The 17,231-nt window shown below is 48.7% G+C and overlaps 5 protein-coding genes across 5 annotated transcripts; 3 read left to right on the top strand and 2 right to left on the bottom strand.

Annotated features, from left to right (window-relative positions):
* Positions 1-3,356: 3,356 nt before the first annotated feature.
* Positions 3,357-4,669, top strand: BDV27DRAFT_121210 (putative GPI anchored protein). The gene has a single exon (XM_032065306.1). The coding sequence runs from the start codon at positions 3,847-3,849 to the stop codon at positions 4,429-4,431; it is 585 nt and encodes a 194-aa protein (XP_031932268.1). The 5' UTR covers positions 3,357-3,846; the 3' UTR covers positions 4,432-4,669.
* An 879-nt stretch (positions 4,670-5,548) lies between these two features.
* Positions 5,549-7,601, bottom strand: fhpA (flavohemoprotein). Its single transcript, XM_032065305.1, has one exon. It carries the CDS (start codon positions 7,004-7,006, stop codon positions 5,756-5,758), a length of 1,251 nt encoding a protein of 416 aa, XP_031932267.1. The 5' UTR covers positions 7,007-7,601; the 3' UTR covers positions 5,549-5,755.
* A 259-nt stretch (positions 7,602-7,860) lies between these two features.
* Positions 7,861-10,021, top strand: BDV27DRAFT_121207 (aquaporin). Its single transcript, XM_032065304.1, has 4 exons — positions 7,861-8,476; positions 8,532-8,881; positions 8,930-9,230; positions 9,288-10,021. The coding sequence occupies exons 2-4, from the start codon at positions 8,549-8,551 to the stop codon at positions 9,629-9,631; spliced, it is 978 nt and encodes a 325-aa protein (XP_031932266.1). The 5' UTR covers positions 7,861-8,476; positions 8,532-8,548; the 3' UTR covers positions 9,632-10,021.
* Positions 10,022-10,855: 834 nt separating this feature from the next.
* BDV27DRAFT_17304 (putative GABA permease (Uga4)) lies at positions 10,856-13,280 on the top strand. Its single transcript, XM_032075913.1, has 8 exons — positions 10,856-11,120; positions 11,197-11,342; positions 11,401-11,448; positions 11,504-11,651; positions 11,701-12,233; positions 12,296-12,382; positions 12,442-12,826; positions 12,904-13,280. Exons 1-8 carry the CDS (start codon positions 11,030-11,032, stop codon positions 13,080-13,082), a joined length of 1,617 nt encoding a protein of 538 aa, XP_031932265.1. The 5' UTR covers positions 10,856-11,029; the 3' UTR covers positions 13,083-13,280.
* Positions 13,281-13,422: 142 nt separating this feature from the next.
* Positions 13,423-15,047, bottom strand: BDV27DRAFT_121197 (uncharacterized protein). Its single transcript, XM_032065303.1, has one exon. It carries the CDS (start codon positions 14,884-14,886, stop codon positions 13,477-13,479), a length of 1,410 nt encoding a protein of 469 aa, XP_031932264.1. The 5' UTR covers positions 14,887-15,047; the 3' UTR covers positions 13,423-13,476.
* Positions 15,048-17,231: the final 2,184 nt, after the last annotated feature.

Below are 17,231 nucleotides of genomic sequence, written 5' to 3'. Positions count from 1 at the left end.
ATAAAGGGGCAGCCACATTTTACAGTCGACTCTTCGTTTGCTTTCACGGTCAAAGTAATCGTATCCCAAACCCTTTAACACATGGGGAGCTGAACACCCTCTGCAGTATCGTGGCTCGAGATTATCCATATTCATCGTTGAACTTATAGACTGGCATGTCGAACAGCTAAGTTTCCCCAAATATTGTGTGTGTAGGATTAAAAAAATTACAAGACATCGAAGAAGTCGGGTGCGCTGAAAGGCTGCACATTTGTCCGACGGCCGGATTATCTCCCGGAATGAGAAAGCTATAAATAAAACATAGATTGATACAACCGGTATTCGTGTACACAGGTTCACAACTAAAGCATGCCGCAGATGCAGCGAGTTTGGTTATTCTATTTCTCCATACAGTCTCTCCAGTGGTCTCAATAGATAAGTCCAGTGTGATTTGAGCTGTACAGAGCAGGTGAAATCAGTAGCTATGAGTGTCTTTAAGCAGCATCGCAGATCCAAATGTCATCCAAAACTCATTGTCGGCTTGTCCCACAGATAAGTATCAGTTTCCAAATTCTTCATGACGTAGAGTAAGGTCAGATCACGGGATGGGCTAGCCCCAATGTTGGTAAAAGGTAGGGATACACAGAAAACATCAGCCACACTAACCTCAAACCATTGCACGAGCCAGGTTAGACTCATACAACCGTAAGGTAGTGTGTACCCCTGGTCCACTGCCCCATTCATCAAACAACTACTGTTGCAGCTCTCCCGTCTCCCTGAAACCCATCCCCTCATGAAACAGTCTTGGGCGGTCATTGGTCCATTCTCTGATACATGGAGAGCGATCACTGCGGATATGCGATAATGTTCGTATTCAGACAATGTCTCAGACGTCAATTTCGAGCGATGCGGTCAAGATCATATGAACCAGTCGTGTTGTCCGGATAGAAACATGAGCGATGGAAGCGTCGTAGTAATGTATCACAGCGTCGCTGGATGTCTTTGCCAAGATTGTTGGGTGCATACGACTTGGCACACGGTAAGACGATAGCCACCTTGCGTGGACCAACAAAGACCGGCAGCTTATAGTTGTACCGATCGAGTACATCTTTCCGCCGTGGTAGCGGCACAGACACGGGCTCCGAGCAGAAATTTCTATTGTCAAAGGTTCAGATTAAAGACATAGCCTTATGGAGGCTTGCACCAAAAGTAGCAACGCCAGTCATTTATCATGTGGTCAATCACCAATTGAACGATCCGCTGAACGAACCAGGGCAACAACTTTTGGTACACGCCCTTTTGTCCAGAGCCTGCGTGCCGTTGCCCGGCTTGCCCAACAATGATGGGGTTTCAGGATATAGATTAACAAAGAAACACTCTTCACTGGGAGTGCAGAATCTCACGGAAAAATGTATTCAAGACACTTACCAGACAACAATGCCTGCTCCAAAGGAATACAATGAGGATGATATTACCAGGCCCTATAGATGCCTTCAGAAGTATGCATATCATTAAGCTTACCATTATCACTTCACCTAAAGATATGCATCTACTTCTATCCTTCATTATTCTGCCGTTGGCAGCTCTGGCTCTGCCTCAGCAACTTCAGGACCTTCCTGCGGAAGCTGTGTCGCACCCAAGGCTATCCCCGGTTAAGCCGCCCGGTAATTTTATTCACACCTGTAGAGACGTGAAGCTCGACGGGGAGAAAGATACTATGCATAAACTGATTGCAACGTGCGCGGTCGGCGATGGGACCGAAGTTACTTCCAAATTAGACTTTAAGTCAATGTTACTCTACTCTGTCACGGGGGGTGAATGAGTACGTATCCCCGTGCTGTCTATATACTTTATAAAGCACATCTTTAGAGGTGTCCTAGCTAACTAAAGATAGTGGGAATGGGTCCACTTCCAAGAATCCTGATGATGTGCCTTGTTCAAAGTGTAAGCTTTTGGGACCTACAGATACTTTCCCATTGCTTCAGCGTAACTGAATACTTCGAGACTGTCTCTTTTATGCTTACATGAAGCGCGGGACAAACAGCCACCTAACTTGGTAACACTGTAACCAACAATGGGGATATAGTATGCTATTGTGGAATTGGAGAGTTATATTAAAGGCATCAGGTATTCGAGTGGTGAGCCTTTTATTACTTTTATTATGAGCTGCTATGTTCTGAACTGTGTTTTTCCCTGTGTGTATGAAGATTTATGATATGTTTAGTTATAAAGCCTTCTACTATAGCCTGAGATAACGTAAGACAATAAGGATAGTGGTAAATAGTAAAAGTTAGATAAGAGTACCATTACCAGTAAAGTCATATCTATAATACTCTTTCATAGACCTACCGCAAAAGACTGTCTGCTGTAGATGCCATCGAAAGCGATCATCTCATCACCATCTTCAAACTATCAGTGTTTCCACCAAGCCGCACATTAGGGTTCGTCGGGGGACTAATTAAAGAAACACAGCCCGTGGGAATAGCAAACTGGAGCCTAAAGGTTATTCTGATGTGGTTTGCTGCGACGAGAGTTCTTGGATCTCGTTGGTACCCAATCTATCCGATGCTCTGCCGTGTAACTGAACCTTTCACCATAGGCCGCGCGGAGGTGGTGGTTCCAAGAAGCAGTTCTACGGTTCATGTCGAACAAGACACGCACGTCATTGGCTTTCCGAGCCATCTAGCTTTTAGACCTCGGCGAATCCTTGTAAGGCAGGCTGTTGGATGCCAAGCGGAATTCTACCGAAAGGCAAAGCCACTGAGGCAGTGGTTGTATTTTTGGTAATTTTATGCATTTTGTCAAGCGGATAAAGCCGACACAACCTGACATAATCTGCACCGCCATAAGAAAATGTTCAAGGGCACCGCCACTCCGCCACCATAACCGAGGAAAACTCTCAAGACCAAAGTCCCGACAGGGCTACTGTCTAATCCCAACAAACTTTCCAAGGCGCAGGAATTCCGTCAAAATCGCCCAATTGGCTCGTTTGGGGTTGGGGGGGGGGGGGGGAAGAACTGAAGCCAAAGTAGCCAAGACCACCAACGTCATCCTCTACGGCAATCAGGACTGGATCGCAATACCCACCACGTAGACTGGACAAATGCCAAGTCCACAAAAAACCGGGACTGGCGGACGATCGTCCTATCATTCGGCAGCAGCCTAGAGCAGTGGTCCCGGGGCGAGACTGGTTTTTGAGGGAAATAGGGGCTATTCATAGAAATATGACAAAAGTGTGGTGTGGGTCAGGACAGGGGATTTGTGACCTTGGCAACGCAACTCGCGGCCTCGGGCTAGACTAGGGTACTAGGGACAGGGTACTCTCCGTGCTAAAAGTGTGCTAGAGTGTCCTAGACAACTTGTCGTCCTGGATAGTAGTCTAAAGTGACGTCTATCATGACCTCATAGCACAATTTAACGTGAGTGAAGTCAAGAGACACTACACCTTCCGACCGGAATATCACCAGATGGGGAGAACAAACACCACGTCCTCGATCTCTCTCAATCCCACATGGAAGCCTCCGGAAAACGGCTGTGGAGCCGTGGATCCAAGCACACTTTACCGTGAAACGTAAGTTGGGCGACCAGGTCCGCGGTGATTCGTGGCTGTGGTCTCCATCGTAGTGCATTGCCACTGGAGCCATAGCTGTGACTGTTATGCCGATCCAATTTTATCATCAATACAGGGCAGAGAAGAAAATATTTAAGGAGCCTGGGACTCTCCAGATTTACGGGAAATTATTCAGATCATTCCAATCACAAATCTAATCTGTGGATTACCTCCCCATCTCAGATATCAATCACTTCCATACCTCTACCTCCACGGTCATCAAAAACTATCCACATTCTATACATAACTCCTTCAAAATGCAGTTGACTCTTCTCACCACCCTGCTCCTCTCCACCTCCGCCCTGGCCGCTCCCCAGCTCGACCAAATCATCTCCGATGCTGCTGGTATCGCCCAGACCGCTGTGAACGGCGGCCAGAGCATCGCTTCCGACATTGCCAGCGGCGCAACCGCCGTGGCATCCGCCGTTGAGACCGGTGTCCCCGGTGCTGCCTCATCCATCACCTCGGCCGCGGGCGCCGCCGCCTCCAGTGCAGAGGGCTGGGGCTCCTCCGTCGCTTCTAATGCCGAGAGCTGGGGCTCTTCCGTCGCGTCTGAGGCCAGCTCCAAGCTGAGCGACAGCTTGACCACCCTGACCGGCACCAACGGTCAGCCCACTTCCACCGGCGTCGTCTCGACCACCTCCGCCAGCGGAAGCGAGACCACCACCACTACAGGCTCCTCCAGCACCGGTACTTCTTCTTCTTCCTCCTCCTCTTCCTCTTCGGCCGGCAGTGCCTCCTCCACCACCAGCGACGACGCAGGTGCCATGCCCACTCCCTTCAGCTTCGGTGCTGGTATCGCCGGTGTCGCCGGTGTTCTGGGTGTCATGGCTGCTCTGTAAACGAACAACGATATAAAATTCTATACGCATCGCTGTTTTCGGTACGAATTACTATGTTACACTATACCATGATTTAAGCGGGAAATATTATCCTTCTGTTACGACAAATTAATGGGAATCATGGCGTTTTTCTTCTTCTGTCATCATGTACATGAATATACATTTTGAGTTCTGACATACATATATATACTTTTTATGGTATGATTATATCTCTAGTAATGCAAATTTACTAGTACAATTCTTTTCTTCTTTGTAGAAGTTGTAGTTCGATATAACATCTGAAGCACTGGATGAAAGAAGCCACTGAAACAATGAAAATGAGTCTAAATCTTGATTTATAAAAGAAGAAATAAAATAATCCCATGTTCTCGCAAAAAATGCCCCTGGTTCATGGTGCCTTCTTTTGGTGAAACCACGGTTCTTCGATGGAGTGGCTGAATATTCATGATTTCCGATTCAATCAATTCTTTGGGATGAAATCTAATTGGAAACCTTGAAAAAAGTATCTCGGTTCACAGAGATTAGTTTATTGAAACTCAATAGGTAACTATATTTGTATTTGTGATCGATACAAAGTATCTTTTTCCAGAAAACTAAACTGTGAAGTACCAATTTCAGAATCTATATTTTTTTGAAGTTTATTAAAACTTTGAAATATATTATTTTCACTGCATTGACCTCAACATTTGTTTTCATTGTATTTGATCGGTTGGGAATATATACTTAAACATGACACAAAAGAGGAGGCAGTGGGGAAAAGAAAAGCAGAAAATGAGGGAAGGTCAGTCACTGACTGAGAAGATCCAAATTGATTAAGCGGACCAAACTCCTGGGAAAAATGGGAAAAAGGAGAAAAAAAAAAATTTAAAAATGAAAATAAAAAATCGGCAGACATAATAGCCACATTTTAATAGCGTCGAAACTTGGAAGCTTTCCTGCCAATGCTGAGGTCCATATATTATGGGGTCTTTAGCCGTGCAGATCGGCGAACGTTCACTCTTCCACGGTTCGAGCTCTGCGAACTCCACTTTGAAGAGAGCTATCGACTCGGCCAATGCCATGAGAGGGTCTCGGAGTAATATCGCTCCTAGTTAGGAATTGTCTATATTGTCAGTACGTATAGTAATGCGGATGATCATATGATTACAATGACAACGATATTAGTTTATAAATATGCTTATAGTAAAGATATATGTGGAATCGATGTTGAAAATGTGATGATTATGCTATATCGTAACTCATAACGGCAGGAGAGGAGAATCTAAACTATAGACAGATGGTCTAGGTATGGTCTATATCTAGAAAAAAAGAAGAGAAAACCAAACTAAGCAGGAACACCGCCAGTGCCGAAGAGCTCCAGCTTAATGCGATCCTCGCTGACACCCTCAGCGGCCAACGCAGCACGCGTGGAGGTCATGAAATCGTTGGGGCCACAGACGTAGTATTCCGTCTTGGGATCGTTGAGGAACAGATCTTTGATCTTGTCCAGCTTGGAGATGTCGACGCGGCCCTGGTGGTCGTAATCCTCGCCCTGCTTCTCCTCGGCAGCGGGGTGGGTTTCGAAGAACGTGGCGTGCAGGTTCTGGTACTTCTCCGCCAGGGAGTCAATGTCCTTCTTGAAGGCACGAGCAGCTGCGGAACGGGCACCGTGGATGAAGTGAATCTTGCGTTGGGGGGCATCCGTGGGGTTCGAGGTAAGCGTCTTCAGGATGGAGGTCAGAGGGGTGAGACCGACACCGGCAGCGAGGAGAACAATGGGGTTGGGGCTCTCGGCGTCGGAAAGATAGAAGTCACCGAAGGGGTGGGAGACTTTGACGACATCGCCTTCCTTGATGTGTGCGTGGAGGATGTTGGACACGTATCCTGGGTGAGCGGGGGCGTTGGGCTCAGCGGTGTTGAGGCCGGCTTCCCTCTTGACACTGATACGGTAGTAGTCCGACCGCGGGGCGTCACTCAGGGAGTACTGGCGACATTGGGGGAACTTGAGCGAGTCCACGAAAACCTGAACGGAGATATACTGGCCGGGACGGAACTTGGGGAGGGGCTCGCCATCGACGGGCTCGAGGTAGAACGAGGTGATCTCCGAGGACTCGGGGACCTTCTTTGCGACACGGAAGTGGCGGAAGTCCGTCCATCCGTTGGCCTGCTTGTACAGTTCGGCCTCGCGACCGATCATGAGGTCGGCCAGTTGCCAGTATGCGGTGGCCCAGGCGTCGAGGATCTCGGGGGTAAGCGCATCACCGAGGACCTCGCCCATGGCCTCCAACAGAAACTTGCCCACGATCTGGTATTGCTCGGGTTGGATATACAACGACGCGTGCTTGTTGCAGATTAATTCGACGGCAGGACCAAGGGCTCCCAGGTCATCGATGTGCGAAGCATAGGCAAAGAGGGCACCAGCCAGGGCGCGGGGCTGATGACCGTTCGTCTTGTTAGCGTTGTTGAAGATGGCGTTCAACTCAGGATGGGCTGTCAGCATGTTGTTGTAGAACACGGTGGTGATGTTGGTGCCATGCTGCTGGAGGACCGGCACGGTGGCCTTGATGAGCTGAATTTGTTCAGGGGAGAGCGGCATGGTGAAGGGATGGTCTGAAGAATTGAGTAGTGAACAGATGAGGGGTGGGATGTGACGTTTTAAATCTAGTAATTAGGGCTACCCCTCCTGCAACTGTCAGTCTTGGTCGTGGTATTTATACTACTGATGAGCCCATGCCCTTGGGCAACCTCTGGGCAACGTGTCGCCATTTTCCGTGCCGCAAATTTTCTTTTTTGGGTGACCTCTTTCGTTCCTGGTCATCGGCCGAAGGGTAAACACCGGAATGTGGATATTTGGTAAAAATTTCTCTTGTACATAGGCCGATAGTTGCCCTCTATCTCCGCGGTTCATCGCACATCTCCGCGGGGTATGAAAAGACTGGAACGTCTGGAAGGGTTCAGAAGCAATGATACGTTACGTTGTTTGCTCTAGGGAATCAGAGCCAAGACAATGATAAGCCACTAAACCTGATTGGTCGATGTTCTCTCTCTCCTCATATCAAGTTTTCAACCCCATGACTAGCAGGGAAGATGCTGCATATTGAATAATCGCCAGGATACCCCGTACGTGGTCTTTCTTGTCCTCCGCATTGATTGTGTGTGTGTGTGTGTGTGTGTGTGTGTGTGTGTGTGTGAACTACTCTGGACTCTCGTGTTAGCGAACTGAGGCCATGATCTTCCTAGTCCTATCAGCCCATTCGTCGGAAACTTTCGGGAAAGTGGTCCGTGTTCGCTGAATTCTCGGCGTTTGAGAGAGTGGGAAGACTTTTCTCCAGTGGCACCATCCAGGTCGAGCCAGAGCAAAAAGGACGGGAATAAGACAAATCGATCCTCCTCATTCTATGTATTGGAACAAAACTATACTTAGAGTAGGCATCAGAGACGAGGTGAACAGGTGGAAGTCATGAGATCATAGGGGTTCTGGTGCGTAGCCCACATTTTTTGGACGATCTCGGTGGACCTCACACGACCGCAGCTTGGCATGTCTTCGATCTACTCCATTGTTCCACTGGCCTAGTTCGTGATCATAGAACCATGCTTCAACTTATACGGGACATTTGAATAGTGTAGTAATAGTGAGGGCTCTTGCATGTAGTGAAGAATATATGATTGATAGAAATCATCGGCCTCATCTGCATTTGACGTTCTATCTCTACGAGACGCACTCACCGCCGAGGGGTCTAGACCTCGGCCACTCCGGCCTGTTCCCTAGGTCAGTGGGAGTACGAAGGAGTTTCTGCCACCAAGCTCTAGATGAGGCAGGCTCTCCGGACTATAACCATGGAAATGTCTCCTGCAGCTTGCCTTCCAGTACTTCCATTACTGGGAAATCTGACCGTATGCGGTCATTTCCGGCCGGACAGAGTTCAATTGCAACAAAGACTGCACTCAAGTCATGACGTTCTCACCCGTAATCAGACATGAGGCTGCACAGCAGTATAAAAGCCAGTTATATTGGCTGAGGCGGGGTGTGAGAGTAGATATGCACGAAAGCTTCTGGCGAGAGCTGGTCGGTCGCAAGAATCGTGCTTTTCTCCATCACCAAGTTACTAAGTAGAGCTGAGGCCATTCACACAGCAAGATGAAGTTTCTGAAACGCGGAGCTCGCGCTGATCGCGCTGAGCACCCTGACTCGACGCCGGTGTACAGATCCACTCAGAAGCAGCTCCCCATGTTACATCTGAAAGACACTGTGCGGAACAATGTCATTGCCGTCATCGGAGAATTCGTCGGAACCTTCCTGTTCTTGTTTTTCTCGTTCGCTGGCACTCAGGTGTCCAATACGCCCAAGCCGGTGGAAGGTGCTCCGCCGAATACAGCAAACTTGCTCTATTCGTCCTTGTCGTTCGGGTTTTCCTTGATGGTCAACGTCTGGGCCTTTTACCGCGTGACGGGCGGTCTCTTCAATCCAGCAGTAATGTTGCATATGTGATAGCTGGGGTGTCCAGGCTAACAGCAGCAGGTCACACTGGCGTTATGCCTCGTGGGAGGCTTGTCTCCCATTCGTGGAGTCCTCGTCTTCGCAGCTCAGATCGTGGGTGGTATCGCATCGGCCGGTGTGGTCAGCGCACTGTTTCCGGGCGACTTGAATGTCGCAACCCGTTTAGGAGGAGGAGCATCCATCTCCCAGGGGCTGTTCATTGAGATGTTCCTCACCGCGCAACTTGTCTTTGTGATCATCATGTTGGCAGTGGTGAAACACAAGTCAACCTTCCTGGCCCCGGTCGGAATTGGTCTAGTCTTCTTTGTCACGGAGATGATTGGTGAGTCGGTCTTCTGTTGCTGGCATCGCCTTGTTTATCTGACACACATCAACATAGGTGACTACTATACCGGCGGCTCCCTCAATCCTGCTCGCTCTCTCGGCCCAGACGTCATCAACCGCAGCTTCCCGGGTTACCACTGGATTTACTGGGTCGGTCCATTGCTTGGTTCCTTGCTGGCGTGCGGTTTCTTTGGTCTCCTGAGGATGATGGAATACCAGACCGCCAATCCGGGACAGGATTATAACGAGTGGGAAGCCAAGAACGGCCCCGGATCCTGGGATGCCACGATGAACCGGCCGTCGGTCCAATTCTCCGACTCGTCCACATTAAACCGGGCGCATTCGCCTAATGGTCATGGCGCGCAACCGCAACATGTCAACGGTGCAGAGCAGGTTTAACCGCTAGCTGCCAGCCGAGCTGGAACCAGATGAGCCATGAATCTTGCCATTGGACTCGACGACGCTTTTTACGCTGATGTTTTTGTTCATCTGCCTGGGTGGCTGCTATCTGCGGGATAGCCAGGGCGACATAGGATCCTGAAGTTCATTTTATTTGTTAATAATGTGTAGTTACATCGCAAGCAAGGATTAATAACTGTTGAGGGAAAGTCTCGGGTGGAAGGTTACATACTAGTTAGTTAAAGGTGGTTGGGAAGGGTTTGAAGAGTCCCATGCGCACGTCACGTTGGTCTCCTAACCATTTTAGTCGATAGTCTGTTCCATTAGTTCTAAATTAGATCAACTCCGTTCTCACTGCATAATAAAAAGGAAATTGTTTCCAGCTTCGAATTTCTCTGCTGGCCAAAGGATCTCCATAGCGACAACTTTCAATTAGGATAATTGACTCCATAAGAGATTTTTTTTTCTTTACTCAACGTTGCATGACATGAAGCCCATAGTATCTGTGTACATGTCCTCTTATTCGCTTAACCCATGTTCCTATGGACCAAAGCTAAGTATGCAGGCATCCTTGTTCGTTGAACTGTCGACGTAAGGAGTGTCTAATCGTACAAGGGCATTGTGGGTAGGATCAGTGCGAAATTGCGATCAGAACAATCGATAGTCTTAGGTTAATTATTGGTGCAGTAGTGGCTGAACTCAACTGTGAACTAAAGGGGGGAAAACTGGAGCCCTAATTCCCTCTTGCCATTACGGGGGATCGCAACATGAGTTTTCTTCAGGGACGTCTGGCCGATCATTACATGATTTTCCTAAGATAAAGGTAACTATAATGGACCAACGATGGCACTGGAGGAATTAATGTATTCACGTTTAATATCCCTCAGTCTGACTGCACTTGGATCGAGACTCATGGGATCGACAGACCCACGTCTGAGTGCCATGTGGAGCATCACCACAATCATTGGCCACCCGTCGCAGCGCCATCTCTTCATTTCCTGCAAGACTTTGGTTGCCTGTCTGTCATGGAAAAATTTCGAGAGAATTTGAGTTCCATGGCTATCACAGCGTTGAATCAGGGGGCGAGTTTCCCAGGCCGACAAACGTCCCAGACATGTTCATCCCTGCCCCATTGGGGATACCCGTCTCATTCTCCACTGTGTTGCAACATTCCCGACACCGATAGGGGAATAGTTCCCAGACCTGGTGCATCTTTAACTTTGGGCTATCCACTAATCCACTCCGATAGTGTACGATCCATTTCCTTGGTTCCCTCATGCATCTTCCTTAAGACCCCACGGCTTCCGCAGGTGGGTGTTCGACTCATTCAACAAGCAAACGGTGATATCAGTATCCAAAGTCCTCCCTTTGGGACACCACTTGCACGGTTAAGGGAGTATGGCCAAGATGGAGTCGCAAGCGGCCGTCCAGGCTCATCCCAGCGCCGATGAGGCCGGCCTGGCGGATCCTGGTGATATGCAGTTACTAGGTAGGTTCGTCCGTCTCAGCTGCAACCTGAGGGGTGACAGGCGGCAAAAATGCTCGAGCATCGCTAACCTGCGCAGCGAAAATGGGTTACAAGCAGGAATTGCGCCGACAATATTCGACCGTACAGATTTTCGCCGTCGCGTTTAGTATTATGGGTTTGGTGCCGTCAATCGCCTCAACGATCGCGTTTTCGTTGCCCGCCGGGCCGGCTGGTATGGTTTGGGTATGTATCTCTTGGAGTTTCCCTCTTGTCGCATACAAGTCAGATACTAATGATGTAGGGCTGGTTTACCGCGAGTATTTTCATTTTCACCGTCGGTCTTGCTATGGTAATCGCTACCCCGAATGCGACCCTTCGATCGCAACAGAAACTAACGGTCGCAGGCCGATATGTCGTCCGCGATGCCCACTGCCGGAGGTCTCTATTGGTGGACGCATTACTTCGCTGGTGATAAATACAAGAAGGTGCTGAGCTTCCTAGTCGGATATAGCAATACAATGGGGTTGATTGGAGGAATGTGCTCGGTGGATTGTAAGGGGACCATTTCCCTCGGTCGTACAAGGCGCATGCTAATGAACAGACACGCTCTCTCTAATGCTGCTGGCTTGTGTTTCTATCACTCGTGACGGGAACTGGTCGGCCTCGAACGGCACGATCTACGGCGTCTACGTTGGGCTCATTCTCATTCATGCCCTCTGTGGTATCTATACCGGAAAAATTATGCCCAAGATCCAAACCTTCTGTATCTTTATCAACGTCGCCATCATCGTCGCGACCGTTATCGCTCTCCCTGTTGGAAAGGTCACTCGTGGCGAAAAGCTCAATTCGGGATCATTTGTCTATGGACACGTCGATAATCTTACCACCTGGCCAACCGGTTGGGCCTTTGTCCTCTCCTTTTTGGCCCCTATTTGGTCCATTGGCTTCTTTGACTCTTGCGTGCATATGAGCGAGGAGGCGCTCCACGCTGCGAAGGCCGTTCCGCTGGGAATCATTTGGTCGGCTGGTTGTGCATGTGTGTTGGGTTTCCTCGTCCTGTCGATCATCGCAGCCTGCATGAACCCGGATGTGAGCGCGACAATGAACTCCGTGTACGGCCAGCCTATGGCGCAGGTAGGACTCTTTCCTATTATCCCAATCTGGCTCGGTAACCATGTGGCTAATGCAACGAAAAGATCTACTTCGACGCCCTGGGCAAGCGAGGAGCTCTCGGCTTCATGGGAGTGCTGATCGTCATCCAATTCCTTATCGGTCTCAGTCTGGTACGCTCACTCCAAACCAAACACATACCTCAACCAAGAAGCTAATGGGTATATCGCAGATTGTCGCCGCCTCCCGCCAAGTCTGGGCCTTCTCCCGCGACGGAGCCCTGCCCTTCTCTGGTTATTTCCGCCATGTCAGCAAGCGCGTCCGCTACCAGCCCGTCCGCGCTATTATCGGCCTGGTCATCGTCTGCATCATCTTCGGCCTGCTGTGCCTGATTAACTCCGTTGCTGCGAACGCGCTGTTTTCCTTATTCGTAGCCTCTAACTACGTCGCATGGGGCACGCCCATCCTCTGCCGCTTGATTTGGGGCAAGACGCGCTTCCGACCGGGCGAATTTTACACTGGAGTTTTGAGTCGTCCGTTGGCAACGATTGCCGTCGTGTGGCTGGTATTCGGCTTGATCCTGTCCATGTTCCCTAGCACGGGGCCGAATCCTAGTGGTATGTTTCTTATGTTTCCCTCTTTCTCCCCTTTTCCATCGTTATGCATGTCTAGCGGATGCTGACGGGATATTTAGCCCAGGATATGAACTACACAATCGTTATCAACGGCTTTGTTTGGATTGCATCGATGATTTACTATGTTCTTTTCGCGAGGAAATGGTACACCGGCCCGAAGATGACCATCGATGCGCCACAGAGTGCGACAGATTCCGCGTCGGGGGATGAAGCAAGACAGGAGGAAAAGACGGCTTAGAGTTGGTTTTACTATTTAATTCTTGTATACCTTATAGTTAGAGTCCTTACAGCCAGGCTTTGTCTTTGTGCACTTCATTTAGAATATTATTTTTGTCATTTTCCCTCAGCCATGGAGAGTATATGCGATAAGGAGATGGTCATGGTGACTTACCTACGGTGCTCACATATATTCAAATCACAATAAAATATAGGCAACTAATTCATAATATATTACACTCGGAATTTCCGTGGCGTCGTGTTTAAAATCCTCGTTGGGCGTCGGTACAAAGGCAATATAAAAGGTTCTATCCTAATTCATAGGACCATTACTTTAGAGACGTAACTGAACGCGAACCCGAAAAACATAGTCATGAAATCTATATTTAATCGTCTATCCATGTAACATCATAGTTCTAGTAATCATTACCCGTCGAGCCATAAAGATGCTCCCCACGTTCAAGAACCTCGATCTCATCGCCAACGGCGACATATAACCCCTTCTCTTGCTCCTCCGCCATCTGTAACGCCCGATCCTCAGGCACACAATGCATACCTATATATCCAAGAGCTGACTTATTCCCATCCTCGACCATACGATACTTAACCAACGTCGCACTCGGCTGGGATTTACCCCTTTTCTTCTCCGGAGGCGGGTTCTCCGCGCTAGGCACCCCAGTCTCCGGGTTAACATTCGGCATCGTACACCTCGACGTCCGACAAACAACCGACACCGTCGGGGCTACATCAGCTCGTGGTTCTGCGTCACTACCCTTAGGCAAAATACGGTATCTTTTCCAGCTCTCCTCATCGAAGGCGGGGGCACCCGTGATCCAGAGATTGGCGCGGAAACGAAGTGCATTGAGGGGTTGGTTTTCCTTCGGCAGGAGTGTCGACACAGCGTGGACGGAAGAAAGGCTATTGATGTTGATCGGTTGCTGATCTGTATAGCCGTGCACGGAGGGTGTGCCGATGTGCTCGAGTGGTGCGAGATTCCTATCCGTGCGCACGAGGGTATCGGAGGTACATCTAAGCAGGGTGAGGTTCTGATCGTTTGCGATTCGCAAGTATTTCTTCAATTTAGGCAATGCTTCAGCGACGGAGGGGATGGTTCCCATGTCCAGACCCTTTGCGTCACGGTCGTGGATGCCGAATGTCTTGGATTGGATTTTGTATTCGTTTATCATGGCGGGCGTGGGTTGGAGAGGTACGATGAACCGCACTTCTGGCTTTGCGAAGGGGTTTTCTGTATGAAATAACCTTTCAAGATAGTCAAACCAGCCAGGACCATCGGGGTCGGGGAATGTCACCACGACACATCCACCTGCTTGGACAAGCGGGTCATGCTGGCTGCTCTTCTTGTGCGGAAGCCATAATTCCGTCTTGATCTGAGACATGGTTGGCTTGGTACGTTGGCTGATAAACCGCCATTTAGATTCGATGGCGGGATTATTCTTGCCCAGTTCCGTAGCGAAAGCGAAGCATCTGTCGTACATGAATCCGGTCTTGGTGAGCAAGGCCCGGTTCAGCTCGATACGGCCGCAGGACTTGACGGGGTGGATGCAGATCGCCTTGATGCGCACCGGTTCCTCGGTTGTGGTTCCTTCTGGTACGTCGTATTTCGAATCATATTGATCTGCCATGTTGCTGGTCGATAGGCCGATTCTCCGCAAATGTCTGAGCTTCTTGTGCGTTGTAGAAATGTTGCCATTTTGGATGACGAGGATGAATATCAGGCTTAGCAGGAGCACGACATTTATGACTCCATAGGTCACTGTGGAGGTCTTCAGTGTGTTCTGAAGACCTTGTAGGATAGCTTGGAGCATTTTGTTAGGATCTTCTTGGTATCGAGGGTTTTGGATGCTGTAATGATTTGCTCGTTTGGTGACAAGTTGGGTTGACGGAAGATGCCTGGATTATTAAAAAGCCCACCTCCTCTCGAGTCCTGCAGAGTGTTACAGAGTTCATTATACCCCGGATTGCCAACTGAGAATTTATCCAAAGGGATTCAACGTTATTAATACTGTTGCACTGCAGATAAGGACGCCAAACGGGAATTCCATTTCAGGAAGTTTGACGGAGTGGGTCCACCAGATCCACTGGAATGAAGAATCATCAATCCTGACTGGATGATTTGGTAGGGCGCAAGGAAGATTTTGATTTAGGTTACTCTCGTGCACTGGAGTCGGCTATTCATATCTTACATTACGAATCAGAGAAAATCTAGAAGCTATCGCGTGGAGTTACCATAAGGAAGCAACTATAGATGTCTTGCCTTTGATACGAACACCCGTCTTTTCCGATTGATAACACCTTGATATGTGCTTTAGAAATCACCAGCCTCTACCATCATTCAATGCAAGCAGGATGTCCCTTTAACTTCTCCGCGCACTAAGCGGCAGCAATTCCCTTGGCTGGCTCGTATTCCACTACTTATTCACTTAATATATGACTCATAGTTTCATCGAGAACAAATCCTTTATGGAATATTCACGGGTTATAGGCACGTTCTGTATTAAATATCCGTCGAGGTGCTTATAACTCGTACTCCACAACCCCATGTTTCTCATCGTGATCATCCTCAGCACATCCTCTTGGGCTTACTATTCCGCTATAGCGGGGGATATCTACCCTTATCCCGGTATATTTGAGCTCTGTCTATCTTGTTTAACTAAACATTGGTTTGCCACCCAATCTGCTAGTTGCCCTTCGGCCAAGAAGTCCTCCATCTAAAGCTATAAACCCCATTATCAACCTGGCGTATCTGTCTGAATCCTGAATAGCTCAAAGTTACATAAATTAGGCTAAGTAGGCTACAAGGCATGAGGAAGCCTGCACTTCTACTTCCCAAAACAAACCATTGGTCAGGACACAAACTTGACACACTACTAACCCCCTACCGCATACGTTCGGCGCATATGAGGACCTTCAATTTATTGAGTACAGGGTTAGTATGCCAATATTGATCTTCAAATAGGAGCTTTCGCGCCACCACGTCTGATTATGACGTAATCCCGAGATTGCAGGAGCAAGTCGTACAACGACCCAGAGTATAATATAGGCCTCTCTGACTATAATACCCCCTCAGCCTAGCATGTATTTAATGGAATTACACAAAGCCTCTCTCAGATTACCAGGCTACGCAGATATTGTCTACTCGTCTTCCAGCCCGGATGACGCAGAGTTGGTTTATCGGTAACTGGTGACCTGCGATTCGTCGGAGAGCTGAAAGCTCCGTGGGCTAAAGAGCATAATTTGTCGCACGCCATAAGGTTGAGAAGAGCCTTGAACACATATTCGGATTCATTGCTACCTATGACCATCAGTCTAAACAGCGCTGACGACTGCATATACGCAGATAGCGATGGACATGCAAGACAACCATGTAAAGTTGTAACAATGTGCAATTCGCAAGTATGGTACAACCTTACATGCTTACGGTCCAGGCCTTTCCGGCAGATCGGGACTACGGGTAATCAATCTGCTAGGCTATATAGGATGACCCTGAATACTAAGATCGATGTATCGATTCCGCCAATATTAGAGCCATGTGGAGGACCGATAGCAGCTCGGTATTGCCATCTTCCGTTGAATTTGGATTGACAAAGGTCCAGTCATCCGAGGCTACTCGAAGAAGACATCTTACAAGTTGCGTCAACTTAACTATGGGGAAAGAGAAGAAGGAATGCCAACCATGGCCATGTCCCATGAGACTAGGCTAACAATAGAGGAAACCAGAGACATAAGAAAGACATACAAGACGCGCCTGTTAAGACTTTCTGCAGACTTTCTGCCAGTGCCCATACGCAAACTGAGCCATTGTCCGTTCTTTGCATACAGCTTTGAGCCTCACAAAATCATTTTTCCCCACATGGTTTTATCGTGACCAGGAATGGACTCACGATGTAATGGGACATGCTTTGCCGTCATGACACGGGATTTTCTTTTTCCTATGACTTGGGACTAGTTTATTCGTCATGCATTGCTTCTTAACAATGCAGATGGGCTGTGGTGAGGGCAATGGGGTCAATAGCGAAGAGCAACAGGAGGGGCAGGAGAACCCTCAGCAGGTGAATCACTAACATGACAACAAGCAAAGCTAGGTGCAGCAACAGTAGCACTAGCAGGAGGAAGTGGAGGATGAGACTGAACCCACGATGCAGGTGCTACA

Source organism: Aspergillus caelatus (assembly GCF_009193585.1).
Source record: "Aspergillus caelatus strain CBS 763.97 unplaced genomic scaffold BDV27scaffold_14, whole genome shotgun sequence".
NCBI classification, from domain to species: domain Eukaryota; kingdom Fungi; phylum Ascomycota; class Eurotiomycetes; order Eurotiales; family Aspergillaceae; genus Aspergillus; species Aspergillus caelatus.
The sequence above is the reverse complement of the archived record's forward strand: the minus strand, read 5'-3'. Positions and strand labels throughout refer to the sequence as shown.

Coding starts and splice junctions, on each gene's coding strand:
- BDV27DRAFT_121210 (XM_032065306.1), top strand. CDS start 3,847: ATGCAGTTGACTCTTCTCACCACCCTGCTCCTCTCCACCTCCGCCCTG.
- fhpA (XM_032065305.1), bottom strand. CDS start 7,006: ATGCCGCTCTCCCCTGAACAAATTCAGCTCATCAAGGCCACCGTGCCG.
- BDV27DRAFT_121207 (XM_032065304.1), top strand. CDS start 8,549: ATGAAGTTTCTGAAACGCGGAGCTCGCGCTGATCGCGCTGAGCACCCT. Junction 8,882..8,929: donor GCGGTCTCTTCAATCCAGCA/GTAATGTTGCAT, acceptor TAACAGCAGCAG/GTCACACTGGCGTTATGCCT. Junction 9,231..9,287: donor CTTTGTCACGGAGATGATTG/GTGAGTCGGTCT, acceptor ACATCAACATAG/GTGACTACTATACCGGCGGC.
- BDV27DRAFT_17304 (XM_032075913.1), top strand. CDS start 11,030: ATGGCCAAGATGGAGTCGCAAGCGGCCGTCCAGGCTCATCCCAGCGCC. Junction 12,234..12,295: donor ACGGCCAGCCTATGGCGCAG/GTAGGACTCTTT, acceptor TGCAACGAAAAG/ATCTACTTCGACGCCCTGGG. Junction 12,383..12,441: donor TCCTTATCGGTCTCAGTCTG/GTACGCTCACTC, acceptor GGTATATCGCAG/ATTGTCGCCGCCTCCCGCCA.
- BDV27DRAFT_121197 (XM_032065303.1), bottom strand. CDS start 14,886: ATGCTCCAAGCTATCCTACAAGGTCTTCAGAACACACTGAAGACCTCC.